The 23,272-nt window shown below is 38.6% G+C and overlaps 1 protein-coding gene across 1 annotated transcript in view; it reads left to right on the forward strand.

Annotated features, from left to right (window-relative positions):
- The window catches only part of LOC136863901 (dynein beta chain, ciliary-like), a 5,220,903-nt gene that overhangs the window by 4,859,987 nt on the left and 337,644 nt on the right, over positions 1 to 23,272 (forward strand). The window contains exon 78 of the mRNA XM_068226514.1: positions 1,917 to 2,099. Coding sequence (XP_068082615.1) covers positions 1,917 to 2,099 — 183 coding nt within the window. The remainder of the gene's footprint in view (positions 1 to 1,916; positions 2,100 to 23,272) is intronic.

Consider the following 23,272-nt stretch of genomic DNA (forward strand, 5'->3'; position numbering starts at 1 on the left):
CATTTAACAGACCTCAGTAGGTTGGGTATTTTACCCCTGTGTATACGTCCTTGGAGGACAGCTTAAAAGTGGAGTTCGGAGTGGCCTATGATAGGCTTGTATTTTAAGGGGAAGCTGCCCTTTATTGAAAATTGTGTCTCTGCCTCAAGGAGGCTTTTGGGTGTAATTGGAAGCAAATGTTTCTGGCATGTTTGGGGGTTTTCGGCCCCTTTGTTGTATGGTGTTCATTGTAAGGTTGGGCTCTTTGCTCAAGAATTATGTTTCTGACTTTTGAAGCCCCAAATGGGGTACCTATGTAAATGTATTTCTCAATCGTGTTTCGGCTACTAAGTACCTGTTCTATTTGTTGTTACCTAATTTTGCAAAGAAAATATAACCTTGTTAAATTTTAAAATTAATTTCACTTTAGTAGCTTGAGACCTATTCACCACCCAGCACCTTCTTTCATGCATAACTACCACCAAAACACGGTAACAATGATGAACGGAGTTAAAAGTCAGGTTGTGAGTTTCACAAATGGGAAAAGTCCTCTCACTTTTAATTACTGCCTTGATGGGGTGAAGGTTCCCTTTGGGGTTTATTGTAAGTACATAGGGGTTAATATAAGGAAAGATCTTCATTGGGGTAATAACATACATATGCTTGTTAGTAAAGGTTTCAGATCTCTGCACATGACTATGAGGGTACTTAGGGGTTGTAGTATGGATGTAAAGGAGAGGGCATATAAGTCTGTGGTAAGACCCCAACTAAAGTATGGTTCCAGTGTATGGGACCCTCACCAGGATTACTTGATTCATGAACTGGAAAAATTGAAGGAAAAGCAGTTCTGGGTGATTTCCGTCAAAATAGTAGCGTAACAAAAATTTTACAAAGTTCGGGTTGTGAAGTCTCTGGAGAAAGGAGATGAGCTGCTCGACTAAGCGGTATGTTCCGAGCTGTCAGTGGAGAAATGGCATGGAATGATATCAGTAGACGAATACATTTGTGTGGTGTCTTTAAAAGTAGAAAAGATCACAGTATGAAGATAATGTTTAAATTCAAGGGGACAAATCGGGGCAAATATTATTTTATAGGAAAGGGAGTTAGCTCTTGGAATAACTTACCAAGGGAGGTGTTCAATAAATATCCAATTTCTTTGCAATCATTTGACAAAAGTCTAGGAAAACAACAGATAGGGAATATGCCACCTGGGCGAGTGCACTAAATGCAGATCAGTAGTGATGATTGATTGATTGATCGATTGATTGATTGATTGATTGATTGATTGATTGATTGATTGATTGATTGATTGATTGATTGATTGATTGATTGATTGATTGATTGATTGATTGATTGATTGATTGATTGATTGATTGATTGATTGATTGATTGATTGATTGATTGATTGATTGATTGATTGATTGATTGATTGATTCCAAGCCTAATCGTGGAAAGGTCTGAAAAGCCAGGTCGCTATTTCATTTCCTCTTCATTAAGCATATTGCCACTAATAGGAATATTTCGCTCTGTGATCCTGGAATCGCTGTAATAAACCACCTCCAAGGCATTCGTGTTGTATGCCTTTAAACCGTGTTTGGGTATTGCTGGACATGCAGAACACATGCGCACATCCTTCGAACTTGATTAGAATTTAGGGTGGACGCAACAACTATAATTCTATAATTCCTTAGGCTTAAAGTGTTTTCGCATATGTGTTCAACTGAGGGATGCATAAAATGAGTTTCTCTAATTCCTTTATATTAGTTGAAAGTTTATCTTGTCCGGATTAGGCCGAAACGGCTATCAAAAGTGAGCTAATTACTTTATAACAACATTACATCCTCTCGTTTGAAAAGTTCAATTACATTTCAGTTAACAATTCTGTACAATTTTAGAGAATACCTTATATCTAATATATGACTCTTTGTCTCTTCCAGGTTAAAACAATAATAGATGACTTCATGGATAAACTTCCAGAAGAGTTTAACATGGGTGATTTAATGGGCAAAGTAGAAGATCGCACGCCATATGTAGTTGTAGCATTTCAGGAATGTGAACGGATGAACATATTAACAGGAGAAATAAAACGGTCCCTTAGAGAGTTGGACTTAGGTCTAAAGGTAAGAACGTAATATTAAACATCTACCTCATTTTAATCTGACCAATTTTTTTACCTGAAATATAAACTATTAAATGGCGAAGTCTCATTATTCTGAATTTCCAAGATTTCCAGAACACAATTTTTTATGAAATTTCTTTAACTTCATTTATTTTAACACCTGAAAGTGAGGGAAATGTTTTACAATTGCCTTCTCAGACGGTTACTGCCTATCAGGAATAATCCATGAATTAGAGACTTCCCGATTTCTGTACTCCGATATATGCTAATGCACTTGTCCAGGACTCCAGGGCATAGCTAATTATTCAAGCTCGTTAGTACGGTGGCTGAAAGGAACATGTTAGACGAGATCTTCAGAAAACAATCCCGGCATTGAAGTACATCACCCCTCCTTCGTAGTATCCGCGACTAAGTTCGAAAGCAAACGGGTCGATGGTCTGTCCACATAAGTGGGCACTAAATTAAATATCTGTAAATTTGGGGAATCTAAATGTAAGGGGAATACAACTTCACTACTAAATTAGAACAATGGTGTTCCGTACTTTCAAATACTATCTTTAATGAAAGTGAGGAAACACACATGAAATTCTATACGGAAAGAAGTGCCATAGAAATTTATACTAAAATATCTGTTGGATTTAAGGTCGGTAATTCAACGTTTATCAGTCCTTTCTGAATCGCATTTTGTACCCTACAACCTTACAAAACTGAAGAGGCGTCCCCCCTTATAATTCATTAACACCTGCTAACATTCATCACATTATTACAGATTAATTAATGAATAAATACGGTACACATAATAAAAGGCACATTTCAAACTACACATTGTTTTTGTATCATGAATTCATATTTTGCAGATCACATAGTTCATGGTGTCAAGATATCATTCGTTAAACAAAGCTATGATAAGCACACTTCGAGACACTTGAAAGTCATATCACAACTTTAGCCTGTTAAACCCTATCTGAGTATTACTTACAAATCATCAAACTGTCACACTCGCTTGTTTCATTAGGATATTAATAAACAATATTTAACAAGACAAATTCTAAACAACGTTGTTTCCTATGGGACAACACATTCAACCAACAATACCAAAACACAACGTAAAACATGGACAATAACACTCATCTGAAAAATAAACACATGGAATACTACAGTTTACATATACAAAGACGTATGGAAGGTATGATCCATCCATGAACAATAACAATGACCGTGGTCTTCACTGTCGAATGGGATCGAATCAACGCTGCTCAGACATTCGGGGTACATTTCCTGAAGATTCCTAAACCGATTTAATTAAATGCAGAAAAATTAGCAGGAATTCATTCATTTCTTGAAATTTCGATTCTATCACGAGAGTGGTAAACTATGAATGTTATATCTGGATCAGTCAGAGAGAAGAGACCGCAAACTACTACCAATTGCCCCTTTCTCATACAAGAGGCCATAAATCCTTCACGGCTCTCCCAGCTGGTGGGCACATTGACTGTCACACCCTGAATACAACGGCAGTTTACATACTGCTATTATTATTCCCACGAAAGAAGATCTCCCTTGCTATAATCATTCGGCCTTTACCATTATCCTCGGTGCGGAATGACACTTAGCACTTAACATAAATTCACTCGGGAGACTCACATTCCTATTTACGATTCAAACTACCAGATTTTTCACACGCAAGCCGACTACTGCACACATCCCCATATCTCAAACACATGCACACGTTTATAGAAGAACCTATCCTTCGGAAAAATCAAATTAACTGTAACACCCGCGATTTAAATATCGTTCGCACCCCGTTGCCGTGTCTCTCAGATGTTGATAAATGGCCTTAAAACTATAATTTGGAGGAATCTCCTACATTACGTGCGAAGTATAAAGAGCATTTAAGGATATTCTGACGATTCATAACAATGTGTAAATTGTTGGTAGCTGAGAACAATCTCACTTTCATTACGATACTTCACACTTAATCAATCCTAGAATCTTTTAACTACGTCATGCAATAGTATTCCCAGGGTCCAATAAAATTACTGGTTTCTCAACCAGAGAAGAAAAATTCCCTATAAAGTAATAAAGTAAGAAACTACAATCCCTTTGAAACAGCTTGTGACAGCTACCTATACTACAACTTATTCACATGCATAAATTATCTATTTACAGTTAAGGGGTGTCGTGAAAGGTCTCATCCATCCCCTGCTTCGACTAAGAAAAATCACGAATTTCAGGTGAAATATTTTGAAGTGTACTTATCGCTTCGGCATTGTGATCAGTCTTCATCAGGTAGGTACAGCCATAAAAAATTAAGGTGTCTAGAAGATGTTTCCAGTAGAGTAGGATCCCGGGTTCGTCTGATTCGGTGTCACTTTCATGCTGTCCGAATATTCACCTGGCATCGGATGGTATAGAAGTTCCCTGACGCGCTAGGATGGGACACAGGCAAACACCTTGTAGATTGTTCCTGGATCAGGCGATCTCGCACGTTCACATTTGCAAATGAGGAAATGGCCTTTTTCACGTGCTATAACTCGATGCGAATAAAATCACTCATTTTCTAGTGTACTAGCCCACTAAAGATATTGTCCTGTAGCTCGTTACCCATTTCCTCTCATTAGCATATACAGTTATTGACACTCAGCTAGATACAGACTCAACACATCCCGACTGGGAAACCGCATCCAGAGGGTACACCATAAGCTGTCAAAAGAAAACAAAGATGAATTATGGAACCTGGAACATCCGTACTCTAATGAATAATGATACAGCTAATCGGCCAGAAAGGAGAACAGCTATCGTGGCTCGTGAACTAAAAAGATTTAACATCGATATTGCAGCACTGAGTTAAACTAGAAGGCCCGATGAAGGACAAATTAAAGAACAAGGAGGCGGATACACTTTCTTCTGGAAAGGTAAAAGTATTCATGAGCCCGGCATTCATGGTGTCGGTTTTGCCACTGCAAATGAACTTGTCCCTCACCTTGACGAACTTCCTTCTGGATTAAATGAAAGACTCATGAGCTTACGCCTCAAGCTCACCAACAATCAACGAATTACAGTAATTAGTGCCTATGCTCCAACCCTCACTTGTGAAGAAGATGAAATATAAGCATTCTATTCCCAACTTGGCACACTTCTAACAAGAATACCACAAGCTGACAAAATCATTCTTTTGGGAGACTTCAATGTGCGAGTCAGTAGAGACTCAACGCAATGGCCCAAAGTAATTGGAAAAGAGGGAGTAGGGAATTGCAACTCCAATGGAACCCTTCTGCTCACAAAGTGCTCAGAGCACAATCTAGTTATCACTAATACCCTCTTCATGTAAAACATCCACCGTCAAGACACTGGCTCTAACAAGTGCTGATGACTGCTGGACGGACCACCGACTTATCGTTCCACGATGACCCTTCACATCCACGAGCAGCGAAGGAAACAGAGGAAACTTACGAGACCTAAATTGAACACAGACCGTCTCAAAGATCATAGTACTAAAGTAAAATTTCAACAACTCCTAGGTGATAAACTGATGAATATCCTGAAAGCACTGAAGAACACTGGGCAACACTGAAGACTGCAATACTATCAGCTGGTGAAGAATCGGTAGGACACCTTAGGGTCAAACACCAAGACTGGTTTAATGAAAATTAGACAAAAAGTGAGCAGCACACCAAGTTTGGCAGATCAATCCTAGTTCAAGAATATCAAGAAGCGAAAGCAGATGTTCAGAGGAAAACCCCTTTTCTGAAAAACATTTGGTGGACGATGAAGTCTCAATAAATGCAACATCTAGCCGAAACTAACTACACTAGAGCTTTTTCCAGCATGTTAAAAACCGTATATGGCCCAACAGCTCAAGGATTAAACCCTGTTAAATCTAGGGATCATTATAATCTTCTAAAAGACAGCAAATCCATTAATGCACGATGGAAGGAACATTTCCATGAACTGCTGAACAAGGATCCAGAGATCAACATAGTAGAGATCCTGAAAATCCCGCAAAAACCTACAAAATCTCACCTTGGCGAAGTACCTTCCTTACAAGAAGTTGAAAATGCTATTAACAGCTCAAAAATAATAAAGCTACCGGATCAGATGGAATTCCTGCTGAATTTTTCAAGGAAGGTGGACGAATTCTTGCTGAACATACACTAATGCTCATAGTCAAAATATGGAACACTGAAACAATACCTCCTGATCTCAAAGATGCTCTGATAGTTACGATCTTCAAAAAATGAGACAGAACTGACTGTGGTAACTACCGTGGAATTACCCTTCTGTCTATTGCTGGGAAAATACCGGCTCAAATTCTATCCAACCGCCTGATACCTCTCGCTGAAGACTGCTTACCTGAAACTCAGTGGGATTTCGATCCAATCGCAACACAACAGATATGATTTTCTGTGCTATACAAATGCAGGAGAAATGCAAAGAACAGCATCTACCTCTGTATATGGCATTCATAGATCTTGCCAAAGCCTTTGATTCGGTTAAAAGAGATGCCCTGTGGAAGATCCTAGCAAGAATAGGCTGTTTCAGAAGTACATAAATATTCTTAGATTGCTGCATGATAATATGAAGGGCATGTTTCCTGTCAACAATAACCCTGGAGAAAATTTTGAAGTCACTGCAGGCGTGAAGCAAGGTTGTGTGATAGTTCCCATTCTGTTCTCAATATTTGCTGGGACTATACTTCATCTTGTTGATGGGAAACTACCAAAAGACATAGAAATCGAATACAGGACTGATGGAGGTTTATTCAATCTCAGTAGACTACGAGCCAAGACCAAAGTTTCCACTACATCCATCATTGAACTTCAGTATGCTGATGACAATGTTGTTCTTGCAAACTCTGAACATGACTTACAAGCAATCATAAATGCATTTGATGAAGCTTATACAAGTATTGGCCTAAGCCTTAAAATCCAAAAGACTCAGATCCTCTACCAGCCAGCACCCAACTCCATCTCCGTATGCCCTACAATCACAGTCCAAGGCAAAGTTCTGAATAGCATAGAACATTTCTCATACCTTGGCGGCCATCTCTCAGCAAATGCAAATCTTGATGATGAGATTCAACACCGTCTCAAATGTGCTAGTATGGCTTTTGGTCGTCTTCGGGTAAGAGTCTTTGATAATCATAAAATCAGCACTCAGACTCACCTTTATGTGTACAAAGCTACCGTTATACCATCTCTTACATATGGATGTGAAACGTGGACTACCTACAGGAGGCACATACGATGCCTGGAAAAATACCATCAACCTTGCCTGAGAAGGATCCTGGGGGTGAAATGGGAAGATCGACGCATTAACGTCAGTGTTCTGGAAGAAGCTAACTCCACTAGCACTGAGGCCACGATTATCAAGCACCAACTTCGCTGGACAGGCCACATCGTTCGCATGCCTGAATTCCGTCTCCCAAAACAAATTATGTACTCCCAGCGAAAGGATGGTCATAGAAAACTTGGAAGACCACAAAAGCGTTACAAAGATGCACTAAAACAACATGGAAAAGTGTCAAAAGAAAACTAACAACTGGGGAGGTACGGCATATAACCGCACAGTCTGGCGTCGCAATGTTTGGGAAGGAACTCAGCGCTTCGAGCAAGAAAGGCGGAGAACAGAAATTGACAAGCGCAATGCAAGAAGACAACGTCAGCTCATGAAGAAAAACCAAGCTACACAACCAGTACCTAACAGAACAAATGTGTGTCAAAAATGTGGAAAAATCTGCGGTTCTAGGATTGGCCTCTAGAGTCACTTAAGATCTCACAAAAACTAAGTTCTTCAGGAAGACAATCATACTCGTTTACGAGGGATAGCCCATCAGATCACACGTTCATCTGCACTGTCTCTGGATACATAAAGTTTATATAGTACGACACTCTGCGTGTTAACGATCTTATATTTACCTAATTCATGGCACTTAGTACACGTAGGACATGTACATCACTGTGTTTTTGCTCTATTCAGCAGACGCTGCCCGTTTTATTAGTATCATCACACATAAGCTGCTCTTTCTTTCAACAAGTTTATTTCTCAACTCTATTGTCGTGACGTTATACGTATTTGTATGGCACTAAACTTTACCAGTCTTATCATGACACAATTACATTACGTACACGTCCATCCGTACATAACTAAATGTCGCCTACTTGCCACACGTTTCAATGTAGGCGAATAATGCCTGCTTCACTAGAGTTGCGTGGTTTTGCACATGCCATTAATCTTCACAATGAGTGAATAATTCATCACTCAATAGCACTTGAATAATTAATTTAGGCAGGTCGATAATTAACACCGTACCTCAAAGACCACTGTGTACAAATATCTGCAAACCGCAAAGTATGACGAATACACTGCATTAAAATTGCACTGAATAAAGAACTGAACAAACACTGAGTAGAAACTGGATAACTGGCTTCAAAGCGATTCCTTTTATACAAGAAATGGGCTGACGCTGGTGGAAGGGACAAGCTACGCTTATTTCTCGAACATCGGTCCGCTAATACGTGATTCTAAACGCTGGTTAGGTATCAAATGATAGCTCATATGTTCTTCTTCCCACTGATCAAATTTCATTCTGATCTGATCTTAGGTTTAATTACAATCTCCAATGCATCATCAGATATTTTTCTGTAAGAGACTTCGTGCCGTGTGGAATCGTAGCTTTATATCGCGCGCTCAGTCCCTTCACATCTGTTTGCATTTTGCTGCACCCTTATGGAATGCGTGGTTGATGATACACTAATTATGTAGAACACATTCTGACATCATGAATATCCATCGCATCTTTTTTACTATTATTATTATTATTATTATTATTATTATTATTATTATTATTATTATTATTATGTATTATTATTATTATTATTATTATTATTTCTATTATTATTATTATATTATTAATAACAACTGAAGGCTATAGGTTGGTATCAGTGGATATGTAGGGAAACTCACAAAGAATGACTGTTCAACGGGTTGACAAAACTCGGTTAGCACCTCCCTTTGACCTAAATCTCGGATCACGTGCCGCTTGCCTCTTCTTTTCTCTCTCCCGCAGAAGGGGAGAGTTTTTCAAGTACTGGCTTGCGCAAGCCCTGTTTTCTCTAAGTGCGCGTAATGGGACCCTAGCCCCGCTAGTCAGCAGAGAGCCACTTGTACACCGTATCGGGCAAAACATGCTAATTATGACACTATTTATCATAGAATGGGGCGGAGAACGGCATGTTATTTTCAGAGGATATTACGACATGCTCCTGAACATGTCCCGAACGGTTTCACTACACTATATGCATGCAAGTATGAGTTAAAGTTTTCAAAATACGTACTTAAATATATTTCAACAAATGTTACAGCATTTTTACACATGACACATATTTTATTTAAACAATCAGAACAAACTTGTATATTTATATACAAATCAGTCATTAATGATCTGCATTGAGGTGGCAGATTCCCTATCAGTTGCTTATCCACTTTTTTCTTAAACAAAGACGTTGGAAAGTTATCGAGCTTTATTCCAATCCCCTACTCCTCGTCTTATAAATGAATAATTTCCTCAATCTGTCCTCTTGAATACCAACTTTACGTTCTTCTACTTGTAAAAGCTCCACTCGAAATTATGTCATTCCACGCCATCTCTCCATTAACAGCTCGGAACATACCACATATTCGAGCAACTTTTCTCCTTACTCCCACGTCTTCCTAGCCCAAAGTTTTTGACATTTTCTAAATCTACTCCTTTGTCTGAAGTCAGCCGGAACAAAACTTGCTGCTATCGTTTAAATTATTTCCTGTTCAAGTAGTCCTGGTGACGGTTCCATACACTAGAGCCTTACTCTAACCGTGGTCTTAGCAGAGACTTATACGCATTCCCCTTTACATCCTTTCTACAACCCCTAAATACTCTCACAACCATGTGAAGATTTCTGTAACCTTTCTTAACAACCTCGTTATTATGATTATCCCAATGACGGCCATTCCTTATACAAAGTACTTACAGTGTTCAACTCTTCAACACACTAATAACAATTGAGAGGAGTTTCCTCTTGGTGAAACTTGCGGGATCTCATCAGATAGCGCCTCACCTTCTCTAATATTCTGAGTTCTATTTTCTAGATATGTAGCTACGTAATGAACTATCCTTTCGTCTAGTCCAATTGGCCTCATTTTTGTCAGTGGTCTCCCATGTTCTGCCCTAACAAGAGCCTCCAACAGCTCAATAGCGATACAGTCCATTTGACCCCCAGAAGAAAAGTATCTGCTATATTTATGGAATCCTACAAGTTGAGAATAACATGTCTAATATGATGGAACTGTGTTTAAATACAACACACTGGCCTGTATTTAACCGCTTTTTTGTCACCCACACTGGGGTAATATCAACAATCTGTTTTTATTGGACATCGCTCCTTCGTGCAAGCAGTAATCAAATAAATATTTCATATATGGAAATATAAACCCGTAGCTTTTCATAAATCTACAGAAATCTTTTCAAACCCAGCTGCCTTTCTAGCTTTCAAGTTTTGTACCTCTTTAAAAATGTCTTTATAATCATAGCGAAATTAACAGTATTTCACCAGTATTGCTCGCCTCCTCTAACTCAACACTCCCCGATGTTCAATAATGAACCCTGTTATGTCCTTCCGGGAACCTCCTTCTGCCTTAAAGTATTTATAAGTGCATATACGTCCATTGCTCCCTAAAATTCATGTGACTGCCTATTATGTATTCCATCATGTTGCCCTTAGCTGATTTTGCCGCTGAATTTAATATCGTAGTAAGTTCCTTCAATGTTTTCTTACTCCCGCAAGTATTCCTAACTTTATTTCTTTCTAATCTGCATTTCCTTCTTAATCTCTTCGCTTCCCTGTTATATTATGATGGTTCCTTACTATCAGTTACCACATTTATTTACCACACCTCTCAAAGACTGCTTTAAAACTTCTTTATATTTTTATTTTCCTTTTTCCGTTGACCGTTATTGCTTTATAAAATTCTCCTCACTCCCCTGTTCTCAGTCATATGGTATTCCCTATTAGTCCTAATTTTCCGTCATCCTTTTCTAACATATTTATTTTAAACTGTGACGAAGAGAGCTTCATTATTATGATCATGATCTATCACTTCAGTTTTCCAATAGAGCACACCTGATTCAGTTGTCGTCTTCGTAATAACTTATTCACCATTCACCTTCCCTATCACGTTCTTTCTGTGTCGTTTCAAATAATTGTGCGCCAGCCTTGCCACACACCAAAAAGATGAAGGTGCCTATTCTCTTTGGAATTGAATCTTACAAATAGAATTGCATGTTCTTCATCCTTAACTTTATCATAGCTTCTTTCACCAGTATAATTATCCCCCCTTATATCGTTCCTAACCTGTCTATACGATAAACACTCCAGTTCCGTGAGAAAATTCCCGCACCCATAATAACACTACCCTTATATTATTCTGTTCTTATTACAACATCTTGTAAATATACATCTATCAAATTATTTCATTCCTTTCCTTCTTTTAAAAAACTTCTACAGTTTAACAACTAATAAATTTATGTCATCCTTACTTGATATCGTGCTTTCTCTACTGTCATCAGTGCACCCTGCTTCACCCCACTTCCCTGAATGTACCTCCCTCCGACTATTCCAAACAAACCTCCTTATTTATATGCATGATTGCGCTTCAAGTGAAGGCCTTCTGAGTGTATGTCCCTATCCCCCACACACCCATTAGAATCTACAAACCTCACTCCCAATTTACCACATACCCATTCCATAGTCTCATTTAAATCCCCAATTACCCTCCAGCCAGTATCACATAACATCTCACCCTCTCGCCTTCCTACTGTATCCTGCACATTGAGAGAGCTATCTACATTCCTGTCCTCTCTCATCCTCCTCAGTTCCCACTCAACACCTGCCTCTCTCAGCCATTCTCTTATATCTACGAAAATTGTGAAATAATGAAGAAATATCAAGAGGAGTAGCTTAAAATAGCGTATTCAGTGAATATAAGTAGTTATATATATTTCAGAGGAAGGAAATACTGTATCGTACCAGCTCAAAGCCTGAGTCCCAACCAGCATTTATCTCACGGGGTGTTACGGTCCGAATCTTTCTCAACAAATAAACAATAAGAAATTAGGAATATATAACATCTCCAATTAAGTGTACGGGCGCCATCTAATTAGTACTACAGAGTTGAACGGGATACACTAATCCTTAAATTTAAGGCTCATAATAACAATTTTAAAAATATATTAAATCAGGTCCAAGAGAAAAATTTGAAGGCTCCGTCCATGGAATGGTGACGGATACTTAAGCGGTCTCCAAGGGTTTACTATTCTACAAGAACAAGAACCTGGAACTGTTTCCGTACAAATGCTAATGTATGTACGTTGGGTATTCAGCCCGAAGGTTGGTTGGATCCTCAACAGGATCACCATCAGCTGTCATAGATGGCCTAGGGGTCACTGAAGAGGTGTACTAGGAAAATGAGGAGTGAGGTAGATTTCCGTTGCTTTCCTAACTGAGCCAGAAGTTGCTATTGCCCATCGGTCAGCCAAGCCTACTAAAATACGTGCACCAACCGAACCTATGACCGACATCTATACACCATTCATAGCAGGGACTGGCTGCATAAGGAATGGCATTACTAGCGTCACTCATACCTCAGCCAGTTTCATATTGTCAAAGCAGAGTATAAGACTGAGACAGATCAATGAAAGTAACAATTTTATTCTAGCCCATACCAGAAGACACAGTGCACTGTAAACACTACATCTTGCTAAAGGAGCATTTAATTAAGTTAAAAATTGAACACACGCAAATTTCGCTGACGTTTACTTTGCCGATAATTTGGCTAATAATTCCAGAAAATTTCACATATATATATTTTACACTTTTGACCACCATCCACTTGGGTGGTGGAACCGTTGATACCTGAGGATTGCAATCTGACCCTCGTGAACACAATGACCATTTATGGTCAGGACCAATTACCTGATGGCCAGGTGGGCGCGATCACATGAATCATGTCATCGCCTACAAATTTATTGAGATGAGAGCAACCCGGGATAATACAAAACTCTCCCCGGGTTCCTAAATAAGATATGCTATCGTAAACTCAAGGAAACAACAAAGGGACTCTAACCTAATGGTCCAGATGTAGGGATTGCCATCACATTATAAATAACAAATTTAACTTGTTATTAAAAACAACTGGATATCAATACGTTCTTACGCCAGCTGACTTCCCTAGTATCAGTCAACATCATCATGCGAAATAATAAAAATGTATTTAATATTATTATTATTATTATTATTATTATTATTATTATTATTAGTGGATATCATCATTATCGTAACAATTAATCATCATTGATTTAATATTTCAATTTCAATTTTCACCATTATTATTCTCAGAAATAATATATTAAATTCTTCTTCTTAATCTTCTTCAATGTATTGCTATTACTACTTTTATTACTATTATGATACATTATTTTCACTTGTTACACAGCAGTCAACTATTATTATGTTTAAGGCGTAACCCTTTACACGTCCGGTCTAGTTTGGCACAAATCAATTAAGACATAACCATGGGATCATGGGAGACTACTGGCAAAAATGAGTGCAATTGGACTAGACAAAAGAGTGACTGAATGGGTTGCTATATTTCTAGAAAATAGATCTCAGAGAATTAGAGTAGATGAAGCTTTATCTGACCCTGTAATAATTAAGTGGGGAATTCCTCAAGACAGTATTGTCGGAACTTCATGTTTCCTTTTATATATAAATGATATGAGTAAAGGAGTGGAATCGGAGGTAAGGCTTTTTGCGGATGATGTTATTCTCTATAGAGTGATAAATAAGTTACAAGATTGTGAGCAACTGCAACGTGACCTCGAAAATGTTGTGAGATGGACAGTGGGCAATGGCATGTTGATAAACGGGGTTAAAAGTCACAAATAGGAAAAGTCCTCTCATTTTAATTACTACGTTGATGGGCTGAAGGATCCTTTTGGGGACCATTGTAAGTATCTAGGTGTTAATATAGGGAAAGACCTTCATTGGGGTAATCACATAAACGGGATTGTAAATAAAGGGTACAGATCTCTCCACATGGTTATGAGGGTGTTTAGGGGTTGTAGTAAGGATGTAAAGGAGAGTGCATATAAGTCTCTGGTAAGACCCCAACTAGAGTATGGTTCCAGTGTATGGGACCCTCACCAGGATTACCTGATTCAAGAACTGGAAAAAATCCAAAGAAAAGCAGCTCGATTTGTTCTGGGTGATTTCCGACAAAAGAGTCGCGTTACAAAAATGTTGCAATGTTTGGGTTAGGAAGAATTGAGAGAAAGAAGAAGAGCTGCTCGACTAAGCGGTATGTTCCGAGCTGTCAGCGGAGAGATGGCGTAGAATGACATTAGTAGACGAATAAGTTTGAATGGCGTTTATAAAGGTAGGAAAGACCACAATATGAAGATAAAGTTGGAATTCAAGAGGACAAACTGGGGCAAATATTCATTTATAGGAAGGGGAGTTAGGGATTGGAATAACTTACCAAGGGAGATGTTCAATAAATTTCCAATTTCTTTGAAAAATCATTTAGGAAAAGGCTAGGAAAGCAACAGATAGGGAATCTGCCACCTGGGCGACTGCCCTAAATGCAGATCAGTATTGATTGATTGATTGATTGATTGATTGATTGATTGATTGATTGATTGATTGATTGATTGATTGATTGATTGATTGATTGATTGATTGATTGATTGATTGATTGATTGATTGATTGATTGATTGATTGATTGATTGATTGATTGATTGATTGATTGATTGATTGATTGATTGATTGATTGATACTTGGAATAACATTTTTAATTGAAAACATATATTTCTATTTCCATTCTTTAGAATTTAGTCACATATGTTAACTCCCAATATGAACCACCAAGATCCGATTTCACATCGGACGGGACACAATAACGGTATTCAAACCCGCAGTCTTATTTTCGTACTGCCGTTCATTTATGGGAACACCATGTCCTCCCAAGACAAATCTCAAATCCCATGGCATCTCGCAGCTTTGATTATCCATCCAATCCCTACAAGTGCTAAATTATTCCTTCCTTTTCATTTGAAGTCCATTTATTCCACTGGAACTCTTCAAAACATTTAATTCACTAATTAATCCTCGGTGCGTGGACTCTTCTGCCACTCATAACACCATAATTTTCGTATAATATCAACGTAGGCCTCAGGATTCCTCTCTTTCTTCATCAACATCGTCTCATGCCGGATTTTTGCCCCGCACGAATTCCAACGTCAAAAATGGGCTTAAACCTCTCTGGGCCTTCAACAGAGCGTCACCATGATATACAATTGTGTATATCGCTTCTAAACAACTAATTACTATTATTATGGAGTCCAAAACGTTAATGAACAATTAATGTTAAAATGAAATTTACTGCTCAAATTAAAGTTTTCCAGGCCACACATAAATTACTTTAACTTGCAATCATTCTATCAAAGTAGGCCCATGCCTTCCTCACACAGCATTATTATTAAACACTCATTTACACATTACCCGTATCACTCCGACACCCCTACTGTTCATTACATTTCTATCAAATGGCGAAATTTCGCGGCACACATATTCATTGATATTTACAGACAATCCCATGGACTTCATTACGTCCCACAACAATTAAATTCACTTTCAGTCCTCTGCATCTGGAAAATTTACAACATACCTTAATATTATAAGGTTTACGATAACTCAAACACATTTGAGCACTTCTAAAATGAATATTAATTTTATCCTTACGTAAAACGTGCCCCTAAACAATCACGAACACTTCAAGCACTAGAACAAACAAATCAACGCCAATCTACTCTATTAAATAATCAAAATTATAATGAGTGCTTGATCTAATTATGGACGTATTAATTTGTCCCTTTGTCCATCCCTCTCTGAATTTACACGAGGCAGGAGGCGGCTCGTTTCACATACAAGTTACCATAATGAAAGAATTTGATTTCCTCCCGTTAACGTTAGCCATCTACAAATTATATTAATGAGGTACTCATCTCTGCCTTGTAGTTTGCCAAACCGGACGAGGAGCACGAGCTCTGTCCAGTTTAGCACGCCATCCTACTGGTATTCATGCCAGCTTGAAGAGGTAATCCTTGAAACTTTTCTATATTACACATTTTTAAATTTTAGAAAAGCAAATAACTTTTTACACTTGGAATATTTTCCATTCTACATTTAACACAGAAAGTTAACACTATTGGCCTTTTATCTGGCCCACTTAATGTAAATATACATTCTTCATTCCTTCCCCTGGCACTAAGGAACATGGGATACATCGGTATCATCTTCAACGGCCCAGCGCGCACTCGATATTCCGACCCGGCACTTCCGAGTCTGTTCGTGTTTCTCCCGTCTCACGTTCGCGTGGCTGACCAGGTATGAGTTCGTAATCGACTGTTCAATGTTGAAATTACGTCGAACACCCGCGACTGTAGTTTGGAAGTAATGTTAGGCCACTTCCTCTATATCATGACGATATTTCCTATTTTGTTAGTGTCGAAGGATCGAAAGCATTGACTGAGGGCAGATTCGTTGTCCACACAGCCTACGTGATTAAAATTGAGAGGCTATCTAACGGTGAGATAGCAGCCCCTAATCTCTCAATCCTACCCGTAGGTTTCGATTTAATGATTTCCGTAAATGTTCGAACTCCTGATAATAGACTGTTCAAGTCTGTAACACGTACTAATTCACATCCTGGATCACTGTGCTACCTAACAGAATGACACCTCAAACAACATTTCACGAGTAAGTACACACACTGGCGTAGTAACAGCTCGAACAAATCTTTACGAGTGGGTCTACACGCACTTGCGTAGTAACGGCTCCAACAATTCTTTACGAGTGGGTCTACACGCACTTGCGTAGTAACAGCTCCAACAATTCTTTACGAGTGAGTCTTCACGCACTTGCGTAGTAACCGCTCCAACAATTTCTCACGAGTAAGTGCGCACACTGGCGTAGTAACAGCTCGAACAATTCTTCACGAGTAATTCTTCCGTCGCCACAACCATGTATTTATATTAATCTCACCTCTCCTCCGAGTTCACGAAAAGTCACCTTAAAGTGAGCAGTTCCAGTATCCTAATACGACTATTTGCGGACCTTCCAGTGGCTTAAACTTGGGATCCACTGTTGTAATAATATTATTATAGCTTCTTTGCCAATTCTCAACTAATTTTGTTCACTGGTAATTAATATAATTGTGAATTTTGCTCACATATACTGAGCGGGAAATTTCGCGCCGATTGTAGCGTCTCTTGCCTCCTGCCAATCAGCGAATAATGTCCATGAATTCTCATAATTACGCCTGTCAATCTCCCTCAATTAATAACTTTTAATAATTTTTATTATATGGTTAGCATTCTAAAGTTCACCTTATCTCGAATTTATAATCGATTTCCTTCTATGAATTTAATCTGTGGAGACCCCTTTGATAGTGCTTCCCACAATAGGAAGTTGGCGTGACTGCTTTTCCCCGCCGAATTTTACTATTGGTCCAAGCTACGCGGGACTGAAAAGTTTCTTCTTTTTTCCTTCACGTACCAGCTTTGCGCACAGGTCTCGGCTGATACAGTGGTGTTCTTCTGACGCAATTTACAAGAATTCTACTGACCGTTCTATCGTTGTTCAAACTCTCACATCGCCCGCGGCTATGGTACGTTCCATTGACTCGGAAATAACCTTGCCTTTCTCTTCTCAACTCGGCAACAATTTCTGAGAAAACAAATTCTGCTGGCCATTGTATTTCCTAATCTTAGTGGAAATATCAATCTGTGGTAGGTTTCACAATACCATTCGAACTGGCCCGTACTTACAATATATAAGTAAGATAATCTTGCTTACGAAAATGAAATATATATTCCTCAAAAATTATTTACAATTGAGTAACGCATCTAACACCCCCCCCCCCAGGGTGCAGTACACTACGCAAAGATTTGAAATGGTATTTTAATTCTCGTATTTTTCCTCATTAAGCATTGATAGATATTCCAGTCAATAATTTAATTATTTAAGGTTACGATCTCGTAACCTAGCGGTCAGTAGGTTACTACATAATTAGTTCTTATGGAGCTCACGTAACCTTATGTATTTTGCTCGTCCCACCTGTCAATGTTTATACTTTCCGCTCTTGGAGGGTACCGAATCCTTAGTTGCGGTCTGCACAATGATGCGATCTGTCGACTGACTGACTAACTCTCAAGAATCAAAGTATTCTTCAATCGTTTATATTATGGTATGAGGATCGACAAAGTTTCATTCGTCTCTTATATCTGGCGTTTTCGCAAGCAACATCGTCATGCTGTTTCACATTCACGATTTAATCCCTTTAATACGAAAATAACTGTTCTTCTCTATGCTGTTTTGATTCCGGTGGATGGAATTCATCATGTGATCATTATCGTTGAAAACTCCTTGTCTGGAGGATGGTTCCTCTTCAGTATATGATTTTCTTCAATATGTGGTTATCTTATTTGCTTCTGCCTCGATGTGAATATACGTGTCGGCAAGTATTATATCAAAATTATGGATAATGGACAGAAGTAAGAGTTCCTTAATTTCTGTTACATTAATTTTTTTGTGGATCGAGAAATCACCAAGCTGAACTTAATCTGCATATATGGTGTGAATTGATACAGGCAACATGTAAGAGGAAGACTCCACCATTTCAACAGATGAAGTTAAATATTTGCATAACAACCAACCTAATTATTATTATTATTATTATTATTATTATTATTATTATTATTATTATTATTATATTCATTCAAGCCCGGTCTAGAAAGCCAAGAATAACGGCCGAGAGGATTCGTCGTGCTGACCACATGACACCTCGTAATCTGCAGGCCTTCGGGCTGAGCAGCGGTCGCTTGGTAGGCCAAGGCCCTTCAAGGGCTGTAGTGCGATGGGGTTTGGTTTGGTTATATTCATTCAAGTATGTATTTAAACCGAGTAATTCAATTTCGCCTATTGTAACCATTCCACCGTTATTTCGCCTGCTATTTCTGCCGTATATTTTGTTGGGCGTTTCGGCGACCTTGACAGGATGTGTTCTGATGTAATATTGTATCTGGGAGGAAGTCTTTGTTTACCATGGAGCAGTAATTTGAACTTTCATTGAAGTTAAGAAAGGTAATACGCATGGCGTTTACCAGAAAACTGAACATTCGACGAGCAGATATCGGGAATTTAAGTCAAGGGGAGAAGAGAAGAAAAGTTCGGGTTTCATTCTCTTTACTGCAAACGGAATGTGAAAAGTTACTTTCGTTAGATGGCAAGTTCTGAAATTTGAAAATAGACGTCGGACAGGAAGATGAACATACAGATATTATCACCAATGGTAGTGTTCATATGGAAAGTAGGTGGAAGTTCAAGCTCACCAAGATGGAACTTAAAAAATTGACGGAGGTGTTAGACTGAAGCTACAATTTTTGGGTCAGTTCAAAAAAATTTATGAAGACCCAGATATTGTACCTAGTGAAAACTACTGTAAAAGATTCCCGTGGTAGAGAACTGGTTGGAAGTTTTCCACCTAGAGGTAAAAATTATTGCAAATCAATAGAAAGCCTGAAAATAAGATTTGACGGGGAAGATCTGCTTGTCGAAGTTTATGTTAGAGAATTTATGACTTTAGTGTTGAAGAATGCTTCCCCTGTTAGAGATACCAGTTCATTCTGCATCTTATACGGCAGTTTAGAATCCCGTATAAGGTCATTGGAAACATTTGGTGTTACCTCTGATAAGTTTGCTGCTATGCTGTACCCTTAAATTCACTCGTATTTGCCCGAGGAACTTCTCAGGTCTCGGCAAAGAAGCCTGAAATCTGTAACTACGGGGTACTCTAATACAGGTTAAAAGCGTCATGCAAAACTTAAAGCTAGAAATAGAATTGGAAGAAAGGATTAGTTTGTCTGTAACAGGTTTTCGTATTAAAGGTGATTTCACAACATATTCACACTAAACTAGCATGCCGTTAGACTGCTACAGCCACTGCTTTTCAGTTATTAATTACAAGTGTTCTATAGGATAGGAAATACAATTATTGTATTCTTTGTGGTGGACGACATTATAGTTTCAATTGTTTTAAGGCTCAGAATGTAAACTTGACTGAAAAACAGAAAATATTAAATGATATGGTAGTTGTTTCGCCTGCTCTTCAAGAAGGGTCATTGTTCAAATAAATGTGAAGGAGCTGTCAGATGTCTTATTTGTGGTAAGAATCATAATGTGTTGATGTGTCCTGACATGCTAAGTAATCAAAGTAACGATTTAAAAATTAATTCAGTCCACAATCAAGACAAGTGTGAGCAGAAAACCACCTCCATTAGTAGCACCACACATCACCATGCTTTGTTATAAACACTAATTGTGAATATCAAGGGTACCGAGACTCACAACTCTACACGAGCATTAATTAAATCTTGCTCTCGGAGGTCATATATCCGACAAGAAATTGTGGACATATTAGGTTATAAGCCATTAAACATGGTCTCTTCGGTGGTGTAAAAGCTAATTTGTGTTACAATGTGGAGGTACTAAACCTAGATGGTCAGTTTCACTGTAATTTGGAAGCACTAGATCAAACAGTCATCTGTGACGCTATTCCTTGTTTAGAGATCTTGCAGAAAGGGAATACCCTTCAAAAGATGTAGGCAGAAGGGATGGCAGTCAAGACTTGCTGATTGGAGCAGATATAGCTGGTAAGCTAATGGCAGGGAAAGTGAATTGAATGGATACGGGCTTAGTAGGTATTGAAACTAAATTAGGCTGAACTTGATGTGGAAGGTTCCACTAACTTGACAGTAGAGGTTTCATCACTGGAGTTTGCGTGTCATCGGACTCAGGCACTCAGAAGAAGGAGATTTGGAGATTCGAACACATTTTCGGACATGGCCTGTACTAGGTACGATTTTTGTGGAATGAGGACCACTAATCTCTGCCAAATGAACAGAATTTGATAATTAAGGGACTAGTTATCACAAGCAGAAAATTGCATGAACAAAATTTGCTTAGTTCATATGATGCTGTTTTGAACGAATAGGAACAACTGAGATAGTTGGAAAGGTGCCACCTGACGCAGTGGGAGATCTAGGGGACTATTTAGCTCATCGAGCAGTTGTTAAGGAGAACAGCACTACAAGAGTAAGCTGTTCGTGACTCGTTGACCAGCTTTACAAACATACTAATCTGAATTTAAATTGAAATATATGAAATATCTGCATTTATAATGGAAATTAGGAAATTCTGCATTTAAAATGGAAATTATGAAAATTAACATTCATTAAATAAAATACACAATCGTGGAACCCTGGACTCACACTTACTTCATACCTGCAAACTTACACATACGTTATTTGAAGGGCGCCAGCTACCACTCGGTGCAGCAATAATAGAACGAGAATCTTGACTATCTCTAGGGTGTGGTGTAATAAGCTTACTTTTGACAACATACCATATATGTTCTGGGAAAAGGAGATTGACGTTCGGTTTCCCCATTAATTTTGAGTTTATCTAATTCTGTCATTGAAATTGTTACCGTGGTTTGGTGGATTAGCAGAGGTGAAAGAAGGTGCGGGGGTGAACAGGTCTCAAAATACGAAATTAAAGTTAAGATAAAATTTAACAAGGTTATATTTTCTTTTCAAGTTTAAGAAATAACAAATAGAACAGGTACTCAGTAGCCGAAACACAATTCGAAAATGTACAATTACAGTGATTACAGGATTTGGGCTCCGAGAGCCAGACACATAATTCTTGAGCAATGAGCCCAACTTTACTTATATTCAAGGTTCAACAAAGGGGCAGAAAACCCCAATCAGGCCTAGGAGCACTTGCTCCTCTTTACACGGTAAAGCCTCCTCGAGGCATACAACAACTCAATTTTCAAGAAAGAGCAACTCGCTCTCAAAATGTAAGCCTATCAAAGGCCACACCAAACTCCAGTTTCAAGTTGTCCTCCAAGGACATGAAAACAGGGGTAAAAATACCCAACCTACTGAGGCCTATTAAGTAAAGAAACAGGTCAAGTACATGGCCTCTAAAATACCAACTTGAGAGGAGGCGTTCTTGTACTCCTAATACACTTTATATAAACCTACTTGGCACTAGGCCGTTACTGCAAGGGCTAATCCCATACTAGAGAGGTGACTTATAGAAGAAGACAATTTACATTACATTAAGGAAGAAACGGTTGAGAAAATAAGTTCACCTCAACGCAATATGAGTGGGAGCTCGAGAGGGTTAGGCACTCTCTATCCCAATATGTAGATTAACAGATAGAATTGATACAAGGTGTCTTTACATTTTAGGGGAAAAGTTACATGGTAGAAAGGCTTCGGACCTGCCCCGAGAGTTAAACTGCTGAGCTAGCAAGAAAAGAAGTTATTAAACGGCCATTACCTGGTGGCTGAACTGCTGCCCGAAGAAAGAGGCGCTTCCCGCCCCCTGCTACGTACTTTACACACTGATAGATGTTACTGAAGTGGAGCAGAGACCCTAAAATCAGCAGTTATTAAACCCTCGCGGAAAGTTCGAGACGTTTCATGAATGAGAAGCCACACCCCCCCTCACTTTATTGGCTAGGGTTAAGCAACATATCCATGTTGAAGAAGATACACCTGATTGGTCATAAATTAATTAAAGAAATTCGGGATTGGCTAAATTCAAACCTGGCGGAACGAAAGAATTAACATTGCCAACACAAACAATGACTGAAGGAAATTTAACAAAGAGCAAACTTATACATACTAAATTTCTTCAAAAAAAGTTCCTTCACTTCGCACTAGGGTGCACAATAGTAGTTCTTAAGTAGTGCCATCTAGAAGAGAATGTTCACACTTCTTGCTACAGAGAAAACAAAAAAGAATCGAAACTGACACAGTTCAGAACTTCAAAATTTTACAAGTAGTGACATCTTCTGAGAAACTTGAAAATTAACTCAGTAGATAAAGTTCAGACTTCCTCCAGTAGAGGAGTTTCAACTGGCGCAAAGTTTGAATTAGCGGTGTGGAGGTGTACCGCCCGGTACAGACCTCCCCCCCCCCAAAAGTTCCTCCAAGGGGTAACACA

The sequence above is a fragment of the Anabrus simplex genome, chromosome 2 (assembly GCF_040414725.1).
Source record: "Anabrus simplex isolate iqAnaSimp1 chromosome 2, ASM4041472v1, whole genome shotgun sequence".
Lineage (NCBI taxonomy): Eukaryota > Metazoa > Arthropoda > Insecta > Orthoptera > Tettigoniidae > Anabrus > Anabrus simplex.